The sequence below is a fragment of the Panthera onca genome, chromosome D4 (assembly GCF_046562875.1).
Source record: "Panthera onca isolate mPanOnc1 chromosome D4, mPanOnc1 haplotype 2, whole genome shotgun sequence".
NCBI lineage: Eukaryota > Metazoa > Chordata > Mammalia > Carnivora > Felidae > Panthera > Panthera onca.
In genome coordinates, this window is record NC_138351.1 from 56,542,547 (window position 1) to 56,561,565 (window position 19,019).

At 37.8% G+C, this 19,019-nt stretch overlaps 1 protein-coding gene across 8 annotated transcripts in view; it reads right to left on the minus strand.

The window, feature by feature from the left end:
- UBAP2 (ubiquitin associated protein 2) overlaps positions 1-19,019 on the minus strand; it is a 111,564-nt gene that overhangs the window by 55,296 nt on the left and 37,249 nt on the right. For 7 of the 8 annotated variants that reach the window (XM_078436738.2, XM_060609484.3, XM_060609483.3 and 4 more), the window contains 4 exons: positions 18,918-18,995; positions 15,816-15,926; positions 10,129-10,282; positions 8,181-8,258 (listed from right to left, as the gene is read on the minus strand). In XM_078436738.2, coding sequence (XP_078292864.2) covers positions 8,181-8,258; positions 10,129-10,282; positions 15,816-15,926; positions 18,918-18,995 — 421 coding nt within the window. Of the gene's footprint in view, positions 1-8,180; positions 8,259-10,128; positions 10,283-15,815; positions 15,927-18,917; positions 18,996-19,019 lie in introns of those variants that run through there. The other variant, XM_060609487.3, reaches the window with a different exon arrangement.

Genomic DNA, 19,019 nt, shown 5'->3' on the forward strand with positions numbered 1-19,019 from the left:
AGCAGGGGCTGACCAGGTTCCAGGTCCTTCCACCCCAGAACTATTAGAAGACTGACTCCCTTCTGGACTAGTAAACCTCCCACTTATGGTGACAATTTGAGGAATTCCCAAGTGGAAAATAATTTCTCCTAAGCCCCATTTCAAGTAGGGTTCTTCAGGATGCTTGAAGGAAAAACCCAATTCGAATTAGTTAATTCAAAACAGACAATTTTAATTGTATGCAACTGGGATACTTTGGGTTTAGGCGTGACTGGACGAGGACAAATACACACATACAAAAAAGGGTATTTATATACTCTCAGAGTACTTCCCTCAGAAAGCATGTATTAATTATAAAGTGTAGAGGAGTACCTTCACATAGAAACTTGTCAGAAACCACCATTCCTAAATTTAATCAAAACTAACAATACTAGTAAGGGATACACTGGTATCATGTGCCCTCTAATATGATGCACTGAGAAGGTCAGTGATCATCACTTTGTGGTATTCCTATCAAAAACAAATAACAAGTTTACTGGAATTAAAACACCAGATAATAAGAATCTATTCATGAGTAAGCTTCTCAGACTGATATAAAAGGATATTCTACAAAAGAGTCCATATGCTTCTAAAGCATTAAGGCCATGAAAGACAAAGTTTATTCCAGATTGATGAACTGTTTTAGAATGAAGGACACTAAACACACAAAGTAACTACATACAATGTGTGATCCTGGATTGGATCCTAAACTAGAATTTTTTTTTTTTTTTTTTTTTTTTTTTTTGCTCTGAAGAACATTACAGGATAACTAGAATTTTTTAGATAAGGCCTATAGATTGCATCAATAGTAATTTCCTGATTTTATTATTCTAAGCTCCCTAAGAGAATCTTTTTTCTTAGAGGAGATATACACTAAAATGTTAAGGGGCAAAATGGCCATTATATTGGAATTTATATTCAAAGGTTTCAGAAAACACAATAGGATGTAACATAAACAGAAAATGATAAAACAAATGTAAAATACTTTCAGGAAATCTGAGTAAACATTATGCAAAATTCCATTGTACTTTTTAATTTCAAGGTAAAATGTTCAAACCAAACCCTGAGCACTTTTATGTATATTTTATTTTCCAGCAGGTAACTTTTAATTCTGTAAAAAAAAAATCCAAGTTCTTTTCCACATTTACATTATCAACTGCTTTTATATAGAATGTTCCTACCCAAATTTTCCCATGGCTTTCTTCCTCCTCAGCTTAAATCCCACCTCCGCTGAGACCTTCCCAGGCCACTCAATTTATAGACCCTACCGGTGTATCTGGCTGGCTCTATTGGTAGACCATGTGACTCTTGGTCTAGGGTTTGTGAGTTCAAGCCCCACACTGGACATCTAGCTTTATTACTTAAAAAAAAAAAAAAAAGGAAAAAAAAAGGAAGGGAGAGAAGGAGGAAGAAGCCCCTTACTGACAGTTGACCACATCAACAATCAATTTCTTAAGTCAAAAAGTGATTTTACTTGACAGTCTCTTCTCCTTTCCCACCTAGAGTATGAGCAATCATGTCTTATTCACAGCTTTATCTGCAGCAATACAACAGGTATTTAAATATTAGTTGTTGCATTTAAGACTGATATGTAAGTCCAATTACATACACATGGAACTTTCTCATAAACTAAACTACCGGGGTGCCTGGCTGGCTCAGTCAGTGGAACATACGACTCTTCATCTTGGGGTTATGAATTTGAGTCCCACATTGAGTGTAGAGATTACTTAAAAATATAAAAATATTCCCCTCAAAAACCCTAAACTCTTATTTTAAAAGATAATATAACATCACTATTCATTTATAGGAAACAACCCAGCGATTCATTAATACATTTAAGAACACCACATTTTGTCAAATACTTTTTGTACCAGAACCCAAGAAGCCATATAAAACAATGCAAAAAATTTTTAAATACTATGTTAGCACACAATAGGTAGTCAATAATTACTTTCCAAGTATATTATATAGAGCATATTCATGTATTAATTTGTTTTAAAATACAGGAACTAAGGGGTGCCTGGGTGGCTCAGTTGAATGTCTAACTCTTGATTTCAGCTCAAGTCATGATCCTAACTTACGGGACCAAGAGGCATACTCTGCAGGGAGCCTGCATAACATTGGCTCACTCTCTCCCTCTGCCCCTCTCTGGCTCTCTCTCACTCTCTAAAATTAAATAAGTAAATAATGAAAACTTATTCCTAAAGATATACAATACTAATAAGCAGCATTGGCTCCTGGAACACAGAATTAGTTTCTACTAATTACTATATGTCACATGACAAAGACCTTTACCCAGAATACTCCAAATCTCAGATATTTAACATGATCTTCAATCTGAACTCAGGATTAAGTCAGTATCATTGAGGGAAAACTTCCAGTTATGCAGTAGGTATTTAATATATATCAGCTAAATTCCACATTTTGTACACAAAACACAATTATTATTTGATGGCCAAGTTACCTTTGAATGGTCAACATTTATATAGTTCCAAACATTTTGACACCAAAAACCAAAGACCAGGATACTTAGGACAGTGCCAGGCACAACTGCTATTTCCCTCCTCTAAAGAAGCTGTTGTTTCCTCACAAAAACACACAACTCACAAGATACTTCTCTACAAACTTTTAAACAAATTATAGTAAAATACATCTTACAAGTGTCACAATCATTCTTGCTACTCTGAGCAAACATTCAGCAAATGGTACAGAAACACTAGGCATATAAAGGGAATTTATTTTTACTTCATTTGCTAGAGAGCTCATACTTTTCATGCTATAAAATATACTCCCATATTATACGTATGATTTTTCATTTAACACAGATACCAGATACGTTTGATTTTATTTTTTTAATTTACATCCAAATTAGTTAGCATATAGTGCAACAATGATTTCAGTAGTAGATTCCTTAATGCCCCTTACCCATTTAGTCCATCCCCACCTCCCACAACCCCTCCAGATTTAAGAGTCTCTTATGTTTTGACCCCTCCCTGTTTTATATTATGTTTGCTTCCCTTCGTGTTCATCTGTTCTGTGTCTTAAACTCCTCGTATAAGTGAAGTCATACGATATTTGTCTTTCTCTAATTTCACTTGGCATAATACCCTACAATTCCATCCACATAGTTGCAAATGGCAAGATTTCATTCTTTTTGATTGCTGAGTAATACTCCATTGTATATATATACCACATATTCTTTATCCATTCATCCATTGATGGACATTTGGGTCAAATTCTTAACATAAGGTATCCCAGATTTTATAGGTTACCATATTGAACCCATGCTGTTTCATAATATTTTTTAAGCCAATACTATACAGATAAAGCAATAAATAAGACAAGTTTTATTAGCACTTTGAAATTTTAGCAAATTTAGTCATAAATGTAGATTAGTATGCTGAGCGGGAGTCAATGTGAAGTCAGCAAGAGGAGCTCACAAGTACTGTCGAAATCAAAAAACAAATGCAGGGACGCTGGGTGGCTCAGTCAGTTGAGCATCCAACATTGGTTGAGCATCCAACATCGGCTCAGGTCATGATCTTGTGGTTTATGAGTTCAAGCCTACACATCGGGTCTCTGCCGCCATCGTAGAGCCTGCTTCAGCTCTTCTGGTCCCCCTCTCTCTCTGCCCCTCCCCTGCTTGCACACACACACTCTCTCAAAAATAAACATAAAAAAAAAAAAAGAAGAAGAAGACGGGGTGCCTGGGTGACTCAGCCAGTTAAGTTTCTGACTTCGGCTCAGGTCATGATCTTGCAGTTCGTGAGTTCAAGCCCCACATTGGGCTCTGTGCTGACAGCTCAGAGCCTGGAACCTCCTTTGGATTATGTGTCTCCCTCTCTCTCTGCCCCTCCCCTGCTTGTGCTCTCTCAAAAATAAACATTAAAAAAAAAGAAAGAAAAAAAGGCAATGGAGACCGTAAAGAACTGTTTTTAAGTACACACTATACAGCTTATACTTGTTTTTAAGTATACACTGTATTTTGTAAAGTTTATTTATTTATTTTGAGAAAGATAGTGAGTATGAGCAGGGGAAGGGGCAGAGAAAGAAGACAGAATCCCAAGCAGGGTAGAGCCCAATGTGGGGCTAAAGCCACGAGATCATGACCTGAGCAGAAATCACGAGCTGGACACAACAGATTTAGCCACGAAAGTGCCCCTAAGTACACACTCTAAAATCTGCATACTACACAACAAACCAAAAATAACTGCAAAACGACAGAAGAATGAATGGTTTTAAAAGACTAATTAAACAGACCATAAGAAAGTAAATTAAGATATTAAATGACTTACAAGTGAATTTCTGGGTTACATAAAACAAAAGACATTTATCCCTTAATTATTGAAGTGACAATTGCACCACAATTAACTATCAAACTGTACTAATATTTACTAAGCAAAATAATTGTGTTTTTGTGTATATAGGGTACTAAGTGTTTTCCCCCTCTTGCCCTGTGCTGGATGTGGGAGTCAAAGCAATTGAAAGAAATCTCCAGACACAGACCATTACCATTCCAAGAACTTGCTTAAATATGTTTAAATATAGGTGTTAGGATATACAAATTTTAACTCACGTTTACACGTGGGGTATATGGTAGGCTGATTTCTTTTAAGTCTAATCTGATTTATAGGGGCACGTGGGTGGCTCAGTCAGTTAAGCATCCGACTTCAGCACAGGTCATGATTTCACAGCTCCTAGGTTTGTACTGACAGCTCAGGGCCTGTGGAGACTGCTTTGGATTATGTGTCTCCCTCTCTCTCTGCCACTCTCCTGCCTATGCTCTCTCTCTCCCTCTCAAAAGTAAATAATAAGAAAAAATTAAGTCCAATTTGATTTACAGAAGGTCAATCTGAATCCCTCACCCCCACTTTACATCCTTTTTTTTTTATTAAAGATTTTTTTTTTTTAACATTTATTCATTTTTTAAAGTGAGAGAGACAGAGCATGAGCAGGGGCGGGGCAGAAAGAGAGGGAGACACAGAATCTGAAGCAGGCTCCAGGCTCCGAGCTGTCAGCACAGGGCCTGACGCGGGGCTTGAATTCACAGACTGTGAGATCATGACCGGAGCTGAAGTCGGACGTTCAACCAACTGAGCCACCCAGGTGCCCCTTTACATCCTTTCTTAAAAAGGATTAGGTACTGGGGCGCCTAGCTGGCTCAGTCCATAGAGCGTGTGGTTCTTGATCTCTGGGCTGTGAATTCAAACTCCATTTTGAATTCCCAAATGCATAGAGAGATTACTTACAAAATAAAATCTTTCAGAGAGCTTAGGTAGCTCACTCTTGATTTTGGCTCAGGTCATGATCCCAGGGTCATAGGACCAAGCACCAAGTCAGGCTCCGCAATGAACATGGAGACTGCTTAAGATTCTCTCTTTCCCTCTGCCCCTCTACCCAGTTCGCACGTGAGCGCTCTCTTGCGCTCTCTCTCTAATAAAAATAATTAAATAGGGTTGCCTGGGTAGCTCAGTCGATTGGGCAACCGACTCTTGATTTCAGCTCAGGTCATGATCTCACAGTTCATGGAATCAAGCCCTGCATGGGGCTCTTGAGCTGTCAGCACAGAGCTAGCTTGGAATATTCCCTCTCTTACTCTCTCTGACTCTCCCCCAGTGATTTTCTTGTGCATTTATGTTCATGCCCTCGCTCAAAAATAAATTTTAATGTTTATTAATGCTCCTTTTAATAGGAGCACCTGGGTGGCTCAGTCGGTTAAGAGTCCAACTCTCAGTTTCACCTCAGGTCATGACCTCGTGATTTGTGAGATCAAGCCCTACATTGGGCTCTGCGCTGACAGCCCAGTGCTTGCTTAGCATTCTTTCTGCATGATGTGAAACATGACATCCTAAAAGGACAAATGACACAGTTCTGAGCAAATAAATGGTAAAGAGAAAAAAGAGGTGGTACAGAGATGTTAGGAAGAAAAATATTCTAGATTAGAAAGAACATGCAATGTATAAACCTTGTTTCAATCCTGCCTCAAAGAAATCAACTGTGAAAAGACATTTAAAAAAAATTGTTTTAATGTTTATTTATTTTTGAGAGAGACAGAGACAGAGTGTGAGCAGGGCAGGGGCAGAGAGAAAGGCAGACAGAATCCGGAGCAGGCTCCAGGCTCTGAGCAAGCTGTCAGCACAGAGTCCAACGTGGGGCTCGAACTCACAAACTGCGAGATCATGACCTCAGCCAAAGTTGGATGCTTAACCACCTGAGCCACCCAGGTGCCCCAAAATTTTTTAAATAATCATAAAATTTTTTAAAAAATCAGATTATTAGATGATACCAAAAGTTTACTATGACTTAAAAATTTCTGCAGACAAGGTAGGAAAGAGACATATAAAGCCAATATGGACAAAAATCTTTAGTTATTGTTGACTAAGAGGGAGTATACATATGGTTCATTTAACTACTCTCTCCACTTTTGTCTAAGTTTGAAATTGATCATAATTTTGTTTTATTTTATTCAGATTTTATTTTTAAGTAATCTCTATACCCAACATGGGGCTCAAACTGACAATCTTGAGATCAAGAGTCAAGCACTCCACCAACTGAGCCAGCCAGGCACTTCCGAGATTGATCATAATTTTAAAAGGCTAGAAAAGGGAATTATAATTAAAATCTGTTAGATAATTCCAATCTTATTTTGACTGTGCCTGGCAAATCAGTACATAATTTTGCCCTTCTCTGATCTCTGGATATCATTTACCTTTGGCCTATATAGTATTTTAGTGAGTGACAGTTTAATGAACAGCCAAGGTAGTTGGTGGTAGGATATATAGTGTCTACATTATTTTTGTGCTTAATAACACTAATGATCAAAAATTCTGTCAATACGCAGTGTTTATATGGAGAACAGTCACAACTGCATGTAACAACGTACCAAACAGTGGCATCTGGCCAGGTGGCAAACCTGTAACTCTTGACTAGGAGTTGAGAGTTTGAGATCCATGTTGGGTGTAGAGATTATGTAAAAATAAAAGCTTAAAGAAAAACAAGGGGTACCTGGGTGGCTTAGTTGGTTAAGCATTTGACTTTGGCTCAAGCCATGATCTCATGGTTCATGGGTTCGAGCCCCACATGGGGCTCTGTGATGACAGCTCAGAACCCAGATCCTGCTTAAGATTCTCTATCTCCCTCTCTCTGCCCCTCCCCCGCACTCACTCGCACGCGCGCTCTCTCTCTCTCTCTCTCTCAAAAACAAACATAAAAAAAAAGAAAAGAAAAAGAATAGGGGCACCTGGGTGGCTCAGTCAATTTCAGCTCAGGTCTCACAGTCCTTGAGTTAGAGCCTCGTGTCAGGCTCTGCAATGACAGTTCAGAGCCTTGGAGCCTGCTTTGGATTCTGTGTTTCCCTCTCTGCTCCTCCCCCACTCATGCTTTCTCTCTCAAAAATAAGCATTAAAAAAAACCCACAATTAAAAAACTGGATCAAGCAAAATGTCAATTCTGGGAGGTCATCCACTGAACCAAAGTAACATCGGCATATTACACTGTGTATCTTGATTTTAGAACCCTGGGAAAATTCAGTCACATCTCTAAAGAATATGAAATTACGTTATTAAAGTGGCTTAATGGCATGCCAGATTAATGAATGTTGAGAAATGATCACTAACATAGGGTGCCTGAGTGACTCAGTCGGTTGAGAACCTGACTCTTGATTTCAGCTCAGGTTATGATCTCACAGTTCATGAGACTGGGCCCCACGTCAAGACAGAGCCTGTCAGGCTCTCCACTGGCAGCAGGGAGCCTGCTTGGGATCCTTTCTCTGCCCCTCCCCTTCTCTCTCTCCTGAGCTCGCTCACTCTCTCAATATAAATAAACTGAAAAAAAAATTAAATAAAACCAGTATCATATGAGTAAAACACATCTGTTCAAGTCCAACATAGAAGAATTTAGTAACTTTTTGATCAGAGCTTCAAGTTTTATATTATTCATTTAAAGGGCTTTCTTGGCTTATTTGAAAACAACCACAAAATTTCCTCAAAATTACATGAATTCAAACAATTCATTCATAGCTATCAGTAAACAAATCAAAAAACTACACAAGATCAACCATTCTTTCAGAGTACACTGCCATGCCTTAGTGGAGAAGTAAGTATACCAATAGCTTGATCCTTCTTCCGAACACAACCATCTCCTTCCCTGTTATTCTGTCTTACCTCTGCCACGGGTTCGCTTGCCACGGTCTGAATGCTTGTCCCCTTGACTGCAATCAATTCCATTCTCTTCGCCTCTAACTATGGAAGAAAAGAGCACCTCTTGTATATAATCGTACGTAAGAATTACCAAAGGCAAGGACAAAAGAGTTTCACCAAATGGATCAGAAAACAGGAAAAAACAAAACCAAATAAAAGTGGATCAAAAACTGAAGACAGTGGGGCACCTGGGTGGCTCAGTTAAGCGCCTGATTCTTGCTTTCGGCTCAGGTCATGATCTCAAGGTTCATAAGATCCTCACGTCAGACTCTGTGTGCTTGGGATTCTTGCTCTCCCTCTCTCTCTACCCCTTCCCCAATTCGTGCTCTCTCTCAAATTAAACATTTAAAAAAAATTTTTAAAGACTGATGACAACAGATCTTGTTAAATTCATAACTGAAAATTCTGTTGGGAAATTTAAAATGATGTACCACTTTTTCTTTGTTCTAGTTGAACTTGGCCCTCCTCTAAAGCAAGTTTGCTTCAAAAAACTGCTTATACAGCTACATAACACACCAACATTGGCCCACTATTTATGTTCAAAGCCTAGAAAGTCACAGAATAGTGAAACAGCAATACCAAAGAAATACTGAGTTGCTAGAAAAATTACGTTGGAGACCGGTTTTCTTAGGATGCTATCCAGTATATGTCAACACGGTCTTATCTTCTCCTCATCCCTTTATTGGCATTAATGACTGTATAGAATACAGAAATTTCATGAGCAGTACTGGCACAGCTTTCTCTCATCTCTTTTCCCATGAGTCATTGGTGTTGTCCCGAGTGCCTTTTTTGGCTACTCCATTTAAATTTGCCAAACGACTCCCTGAGGCACCTAGGTGGTCTGGCTCAGGTCATGATCTCACAGTTCATGGGTTCGAGAGTCTCACATTTGTGCTTCACCACAGATCCCACTTGGAATTCTCTCTGTCCCTCCCCTGCTCGTTTTCTCTTTCTCTCTAAATAAATAATCTTAAAAAAAATAAAATAAATAAATTTGCCAAATACCTCCCTCAAATCCCGATCTTGATGCCTTTGTTCTTCCCCATAATTTCCACATATAACATCATTAAAATGCAATATTCCTGCAAAACATGTTACTTCTCACTCCACCTACATTACAAGTTTTAGGAGAGCAAAAATTTGTTTTATTCATTGCCCTATGCCTATTAGAGTACCTGCCACATTGTAGGTAAACATCTGTGGAGTAAATAAACTAGCAAACATCTCTAAGATGATAATATTAAATATTTACCTTTTATTCACTCAAAATTCAGCTATTTTGGTATGGCTGCACAGCAGGTAGTGTTGTTATGGGTAAATAATTACAAACTCTGGATCAAATGAAAGAACAGTGAAAATCTTTCCTATTTGACAAACTTTTTATCAAACCCTTGCTTTTATGAGTATGTGTTAAGTGGGAAGAATAAACAGCATCATCTATCAGGGAATGAAAAACCTAGTTTAAAATTAGAAGGTACACCTGGGGCGCCTGGGTGGTTCAGTCGGTTAAGTGCCCGACTCTTGATTTCAGGTCAGGTCATGATCTCACATTTTCTGAGTTTGATCCCCAAGTCAGGCTCTGCACTGACAGCCCGGAGCCAGCTTGGGATTTGCTCTCTCTCTTAAAATAAATAAACATTAAAAAAAAAAAAAATTAAAGGGTTCAACTGATACATAACAGAAAGCAGTCTTAAGAGACAACACAATTACCTACAGCTCAGGTTAAGGGCTAACATGGAACTGCATCAGTTAAAATTCTAATGAACTACTTAGTTGTAGCTCATTAAGTGTTAACTATAATAATAAACACTGCATTGAGGAACTAGATTTATGGGCATTCACTGGATCACTTTCAGCTTTACGGTGTGCATAAAAATTTTCATAATGAAAAACTGAGAAGAAATGTACTTACACTCTCTCCCACGATTGCCACCTCTTCCTTTCCGGTTGTTATTTCCACGTCCACGATTTATTTCTCTCTCATTTCTCTTCTCTCTATTCTCTTTGTTCTCTGAACTTTCTTTTCCAAAATTCTTCTTCTTCCCCCCTACAGTCTCCCATGAAGTCTACCAAAGATAAGAATGGTCAGAGTTGTCGTTCGAAGTGTATACACTCATTAAGGGTATGCACATGTATTTTTCAGACCTAATTACCCATGCCTTCCAACTCACTTGCCTAACATTTTAATTCTTATCCTCTGATGATGGAGACAACAAACCTCTTGCTAGGCTCCTATTGCTATATACAGCATATATATATATATATATATATATATATATATATATATATATATATACACACACATATATATTTATATATATACACATACATATACATATATATATTTATGCTATATATGACAGCAACTAGCTGAATTAACATACTGTGTGTTGTCCCCCCACAGAGCCTTTTCCTGTGCTTTAAGGCTTTTACCTGTGATTTAAGACTAAAGTAACTGATGTTTCCCCAATTTCCCACACAATGCCATCCTCACCTTTATCAGTAAGCCTTAAACCTATTAATAAATGGATTTGCTCAAAGAATACAAATTACTTTTAAATACTCGATAAAATCTCAGAAAAACAACTTGCTCTTTTCAGTTAACCAAAATGACCATCTAAAAAAATTTAATGGTAGGCAAAAAAAAATAATAATATATATTTTTTTTTTTAAACAAAGTACCCAAAGATAGTGTGGAGCCCGAGCCTGCTTCAGAGCCAGTCTGTCTCTCTGCCCCCGCCCCCCACTTGCAACTGTGTGTGCATGTGCACTCTCTCAAAAATAATTAAACATTAAAAAAAAGTAAACTACCCAATTCAACTTCAAAGACCTGTTCTAATGAGAAGTCAAATTATTTATATAACCTCCCTTCTCTGCCTCTCCTCTAATAGTACAGAAATCAGGGGCGCCTGGGTGGCTTAGTCGGTTGAGCGTCCGACTTCAGCTCGGGTCATGATCTCACAGTCTGTGAGTTCGAGCCCTGCGTCGGGCTCTGTGCTGACAGCTCAGAGCCCGGAGCCTGTTTCAGATTCTGTGTCTCCCTCTCTCTCTGACCCTCCCCCGTTCATGTTCTGTCTGTCTCTGTCTCAAAAATAAATAAACGTTAGGGGCGCCTGGGTGGCTCAGTCGGTTAAGCGGCCGACTTCGGCTCAGGTTATGATCTCACGGTCCGTGGGTTCGAGCCCCGCGTAGGGCTCCGTGCTGACAGCTCAGAGCCTGGAGCCTGTTTCAGATTCTGTGTCTCCCTCTCTCTGACCCTCCCCCGTTCATGCTCTGTCTCTGTCTCAAAAATAAATAAATGTTAAAAAAAAAAAAATTAAAAAAAATAATCATTAAAAAAAATTTTTTAAATAAAAAAAAATAATAGTACAGAAATCAAATCAATCATATATATGTAAATTACTGAGAAGAGAACGCTATGTTCTTGTGAAAGTGAGTATTAGGATATCAATAAAGGTATTTTACTGAGAATTCCCAAAACTGGCCCATTTGTTTCTATTTACTTTGTCATTATTTAACTCATTCTCAAGAGATTTGAAGTTATTCAATCCCAAAATAAGAGCATAACTTTATTAAGCTTTAAAAAAACTTAGCAATAAAAGGAAATTACTAACAATGTATATCAAATAAACAAAAGCACCAGAAATTAATCAACTAAAATTAAAGAAACATAGAGGTGAATTATTTCCAAAATGGTGGAGGCCAGAATTAAAACCTTTTTTTTAGAAGGAATTTTTCTAACATCTAGAAACCTCTGCTGAACCTATGTATATACTTAAATATAAAATCACTGGATATGGAAAAAATACATATTAAAACAAGTAATTTTCTACATTTAAGCTTTGATAAATATTTTTAAAAATCAACAACAATTTCAGCATAATAATCAGGTATATTCGCTTCTGATGAGTATGCAGCTATTTTAACCTTCCTGCAAGTCTATCTGGGAATAATACTCAAACTTTAATTAGTTCACAGCTTTTGACCCAGCAAATTTAGTTCCAGGCCTTTATTCACGGGAAATTATTTTGTAATTGTGCAAACATTTATATGCAACAGTACAAAATGGCGGGGGGGGGGGGGGGGGGGCACATATATCTAGCTTAAGAGACTATCTACCCTAGAACATCTATAAAGGGAAGCCACTTAAAGTAGCCACTTAAAGAGTTATCCAGGTGTACACAGAAAGAGATCCATGACAGAAGTGTAGCCAGCTATCCAACAAACTGTATAAAATAGGATTACATTTTTTGTTCAAATGGAAGGCCATGCATATACTGAAGAAAGTTAGGAACAGTTATTTAAATGAGGGCATTAATCTGATTTAATTTCTTATTCTGCATTGCTTTTTTAAGTAAACAATAAAGCTTATTTATTCCAGAAAATAATTCTGCATTGTACAAACTCAATTTATTATGTTTGCTAATACGAATAAACAAGATACATATATATATGTAGAATCCTGTCCTCTTAGGTTAACAAGAGAAAAAGTAAATTACAGAGGTCCTAGAAAATTATACACAGTAGAGTCAGCACAAGTTGCATATGTATACAATTTATAATGTCTTTACATGGCCAGACCTAAAGGTATTCAATCATTATAAAGGGGCATACTTTGTACATAAAACATTTGAGAAAAACATCTGAGCCCATTTCATTCAGCAAAGGATACCCATAAGCAAGTCTTGGCTTGTGAACTCTACAGAGACTGACAAGAACTTATTTGTGAGGCAAAGTAAGGAAAGCAAACTTAAGGGGCAACTGACCTAACACCACCGTAAATGCTAAAAAGAATATCTCTCATTTGACACAACAGTCCATGAGCATGCACACAAGCTTTCAACACGAACCAAATGATTATAAAAGATTTCAACAGAACTTCTGACAACCTTTGTTATCTGTATTTTGCCACTACTTGTAGAATAGGTCTGAAGAAACTCTAAGAGGGATGGCCCTCCCAGACACATTTACAAATCAGAAAAGCAACTTCCCAGGCCAGCTAATTAAAATTCACTCTCCCACCTCCTATTTGCCAGGAACTACACAACAAACAAATTACGTGGAAAAGAAAAATACATTAATGCAAAAGACTGATTATTTCAAAAATATTCTGTCACTCAAAATAGCATTATAATGAAACAAAAGGTTTAGTACTTATGATCATGTTTAATGTTTTCTTTTGCAACAGCTACTCTTCCGTGAGAAAGACACTCTTCCTTAAGAAAGGCATGGACATTTCCACTTAACATTTTTTTCAGAGAAAAAATTTGGATTCAGAAGATCCTGGCCCAAAATAAGGTTAGCCAATAGGACAAATAGATTTGTTTGCATTCATGATTTAAAAAAATTTTTAATGTTTATTCATTTTTGAGAGAAACAGAGAGAGCACAAGCAGGAGAGAGGCAGAGAGAGAGGGAGACACAGAATCTGAAGCAGGCTCCAGGCTCCAGCTGTCAGCACAGAGACTGAGGCAGGGGGCTCATGAACCACGAGATCATGACCTGAGCCAAAGTCAGAAACTTAACCGACTGAGCCACCCAGGCGGCCTTTAGTGGTTTATTTTAAATGTTCTTGCTCCTACCAACCCTACAGTGTTTACACTGTCTAGCACCCCAGTCCAATAAATTCTACCCCAGTCAGGGGAAGATATTCCTTACAGCTGGTTAGCCATGGCTGCTGCAGACAGCAACCAGGTAGGTAGGTTCTACTATCAAAGAAAAGATGTACCACAGCATGATCCTAAACAAACCAGGGTTTCAAAAGGACTTTCCCTCTGCCTCTTCTCTCAACAGCCTTCTCATCTCTCAACAAGCATAGACCTTTTGTGTCTGTATTCAGGCCCTAATTTTGCTATTTTCTGATATGTGAAGAAATCAAACCAGATCTGACCCCACTTCATGATTTTCAGGTTCAAGATAACCAAAGATATATTCTTTATCATTCACCCCAGAACTAACTCCTTTGGGTTCAGTGCCAAATGAGCAGAGGAAGTAAAACTAACTAAAACAGAGAACTGGACATTTCATTTAAGATTTAAAAATTCACCCAACTACCACAGAAAAGGAATAAAGTCTGCTGGAGCTAACAGAAAGGCAACACAAAGTAGTCTCCTGGCCTACCTGTACCATAAAAAAGAAAACAGGCCCTCCAATTAACATTTTGGAAATATTACCTTTATTCAGAGTAATTTTTTAAATATGTAAATAGGAGGACAGATTAGCCCTTCAGCTCATTTTGAAAATAATAGAGATGGGGCACCAGCATGGCTCAGATGGTTGAGCATCTCAATCTACATTTCAGCCCAGGTCTTTATCTCACAGTTCATAGGACCGAGTCCCCCGTTGGGCTCTGTGCTGACAGATGGGAGCCTAGTTGGGATTCTCATTCTCATTCTCATTCTCTCTCTCTCTCTCTCTCTCTCCCCCTTGCCCCACTCACGTGGTCTCTCAAAATAAACATTAAAAAAAAAAAAAGAGGAAAGGAAATTAACAGAGAGCCATTCTACACTGCAACCATTAGCAATGTGGTAAACACACTCCCTAGAAAACATAGGCCTAAGTGTCAGCAAACAAAAACTATTCAAAATTTTATTTCATCACTTAACATGATGTATTTTCCCAACAAACTGACATATTTGGTAGCTCATCATGTTGACTAGTGTTATCTTGAGTGGAATTTTACTCACAGATATTGCTATACTCAAATAGTGAAATATTTTCCCAATTATCTGATTTTTATAATTATAAAAAACTCATTCTGCTTATTTTATATTAAAGATAACATGTTTTCCTTTCAAACAGTTCATTTTTATATAGCCTATCCTTAAAAATGAGAACCTGACTAAACTTGAACAGACAAGGAAGGCATTTCTGGTTGCATTCATTTTTATACCCCTTTTAAGGTGCATCATTATTTGTTTTAATCTGCTCTGAAATGGTTTCAATTCCAAATACAAATGAAATATTGTGCAATCTCCATGTAGAAATCAAAAGATTAGAGCTAACAACTGCCTACTGTGGCTTTAGTTATATCCTTCCTAAAATAAAAGGGATGAGCGTTAGTGTGCTTACACATCCTCAAACTTTACTAAACAACAACAACAAAAAAAAAAAAACACAACAAAAAAAAACACACTTTGTTTTTTCCTTATTTTATCTATCTGTCAAAATTTGTCTGTAGAATATTCACACATAAGCAAATAGATATACCAGCAAATCCTGGTTTTCTGTTAGTCTAGAGATATAAGAAGTAGTAAGAGGTGACGACTGAGATGAAGAAACATGAGCAGTGAAGCCAAGAGAAGTTTTTCAGGTGGTGAAAATGTCCACAGGCCCAGAGAATTTGGAAACTGTGTTAAGGCTGGAGTAGGTGACCAAGTTCTCTTTCGAGTCTTCAGATTCTACAACTTCATGAAGAAACCATATATAACAAAAACAGTCATTTCAGGTTAGTGTTCTTTCTGGTCTTAAAACAAATATGGAATGGAACCCATAACCCTCTCCACCCCCACCCCCAAAAAGGTGAAGTTCAAAATGCAATATGGAATTAGAGACAAATCTTGGCACTGCAAAACAATTAATAATAATTGGTAATACTTACCGTGTCTGAATTCCCTTCCAGCAATATATTGATAGCTTTGTTCACATCTCCATTACAGTCATGTAGAGCCACTATGCACTCATCCTGATTTTTCCCCGTCACTTCCATAAGCTATCAAAATTATGAGGAAATAGTTAAAGGGACCCCAAAATGGCACTTAATATTAATTTTAAGATTCTTCTAGGGGCACTTGGGTGGCTTAGTCAGTTAAGTGTCTTGGTTTCAGGTCAGTTCGTGATCTCATGGTTCATGGGTTCAAGACCCTTGTCAGGCTCTGTGCTGACAGGGTGGACCCTGCTTGGTAATCTCTCACCCTCTCTTTCGGCCCCTTCACTGTGTGCGCGTGAGCTCTCTCTATTATAAACAAATAAACATTAAAAAAAAAGATTCTGGGGAGCCTAGGTGGCTCAGTCAGTTAAGCATCCTACTTCAGTTCACGTCATGATCTGACAATTGAGTTCGAGCCCCAAGTCAGGCTCTGTGCTGAAAGCTCAGAGCTAGAGCCTACTTCAGATTCTGTTTCTCCCTCTCTCTGCCCCTCCCCTGCTCACACTCTGTCTCTCCTCTCTCAAAAATAAACATTAAAAAAAAGTTTTAAATAAAATAAATTTAAAAAAGATTCTTCTATATAAAAATAAAAACTACACAGTCCATCCACATGAAGATGCCCTCCTTCCAAACTCTGAGCTTATAATCCAAGGATAGGTTTACCTGCTTTTTGTAGCCATTCATTGTCTTTTTATAAATACAGAAAAGCCAAACTACTAATTAACCCTCCTTCAAACTGACCAAGTATCAGATTATTAATCAGCAGCGCACACATACATATATACCAACATTCTCAGCATATTCAGAGTCAGCTGACTACTTAGTTCAATGGCCTGGGATTTGCAAAATTCTGAACCAAACAGTAAGTGGACTATACATTTCCCAAAGACCAGCTGTATGTGGCTACATTAACAGAACACCCAGTCCAACTATTTTATACACAGAAAACATTCCCTATGTGGTCTATCACCCCTTGGATTAGAACACTCCACATACATACTAAGTTGCAACACCTAAAGTTCTCACAAATGAAATTCTATAGCTATGACCAACTCACTTCTAGACACAGTACTTTCACAAGCAGCTTCAACAGGGCACTATGTTTGAAGTAATCAAAGAAATCCCCTGATACATTCTCTGTAACAAGGCAGATTAAGCTAGTTAACGTTTTCATCACAAGTATAATCACAGATTAGGCACAAGACAGGTTTCTTAATTACAACTGAAATGTATGATTTACATATCTGTTGTGTTTTACATATAACTGTTTTAGTGTGTACTACCTGTTCAAAATGGTATGACCCCAACATCTGAAGTGCTTTCTCTAGGGTCAAAAAACTAATTGATAGCAAAGCCTACCTGGAATCTAGGTATCTTGATCTCATAAATACAGCTCTTTGCACTATACCCTCTCTCTCTGATTTCCTCTCTGCTTTACACAGCTAAAGTTCTGCACACTTTACAGCTTTCCAGTGCTTTGGTCTTTGGATATCTACTAGTGTCAGTTTTAATCAATGATCTGTTTTGTTGTTTTTAATGTTTACTTATTTCTGAGAAATAGAGAAAGAAAGCATGCACATGGGAAGGGAAGAGCAGAGAGAGAGACGGGGACACAGGATCTGAAGTGGGCTCTGTGCTGACAGCAGAGATCCAGATGCGGGACTCGAACCCATGAATTGTGAGATCATGACCTGAGCCATAGTTGGATACTTAACCAACTAAGACACCGAGGCGCCCCATCAGTGATCTGTATTAACACGATACCTGCAATATGCCTGTGTTAAGATGAATATTAAGTATCAAAATTACCCCCAGTGATTGAATTAGTAACAGACTGAAATTTAAACTTCTAACTCTGAACTCCTGGACCAGTGCTCTTTTTTTATGTATCTACTATGCTATTCATATAAAATGCAATATAATATGGAGCAGTACGTCTCAAACTGTACATAAATCTCCTTCCAGAAAAAGAGTTCTATAATTTTTAATAAATTTATGGCCTTCTAAAAATATTACCAATAGTCTAACAACAGCAACTATAAGTAAAAGCAAAGAGTTTACATAGTAAAGGGCAAAATAGTTTGTTAGGCAGGAAGGTAGGCATGAGTGACCTTAGATGTCCAGATGGAGAACTCTAACTGAGAAGAGTCAGGGGACCACCCCATTCCACCTATCTAGCAGTGGGTTTGTGGTTAAACATCCCAGCAGAGGAAGATTCAAGTCTGTTGTGCTTGTTGCACTTGTGCAGAAAGCAGATGTTTGTCCTTATTTGACCTATGTCTCTAGAATACAAATAATGTCATGGTTTCCTACAGGTGCAGACTTCAAATACATCTTGGGAAAGGACCTGCATAGTTGGATAATTATTATATAATCCAGGTCTGTCACTCAAATGTTGCAACCTTAGGATTTGCCAAAAAGAAAAAAATTGATGTTAAGTCCACAGCCCGAGTTTCCAAGGCCAACGTCTCTCTTGACTGGTCTGTTCCTCCATTGGAGTATACTTTACTAAAATTTTGTTTTGGTTTTTTTGTTTTGTTTGCTCTTCTGTAATTCTTTACCACGGCTGCAAAAAGAACTGAGACTTCTTTCTTTTTCCATCTAACTTTCAGTAACAAGTTCACTATGGGACATTCACTCCAAGAAAACAATTACTGGTAGACCTCTACCAAGGTATGGAACAAGAGAAGTGTTACAGCTTGATTCTAGAATCTTGAAAGAAAAAGAAGTCTTAACAGGAAAGAAGATTTTGAGATTAAGATTTTATTACCAAAATGGCCTCTCAAAGTTCTAAGTGAAAACATCACCCTAAAATTTAATGTTATATTTTCCAGCCTATGTTTGGAAGCACAACCATGTTGAAAGAGGCAATTCAGTTCTTCTTAACATTAAACAAAATTTTCTGAAAACCTGCCAAATACTAAATGTACCTTCTACTCACAGGTATAGACAATGTCAATGTGCCTTTTCACAAATGTCTACATCATCGTTGACAACACTAGTAACTATGAAAACTCTACTGCCAAAATAACAGTATAATTTGCCAAAACATACCTGTTTAACTTTCGCTTCAAACTCTGAATCATTTTTATCGAAGATCACTTGAGCGAGACGCATCTGTTCAGCTGTTGCCTGAAAAGCACACACACAACTTTT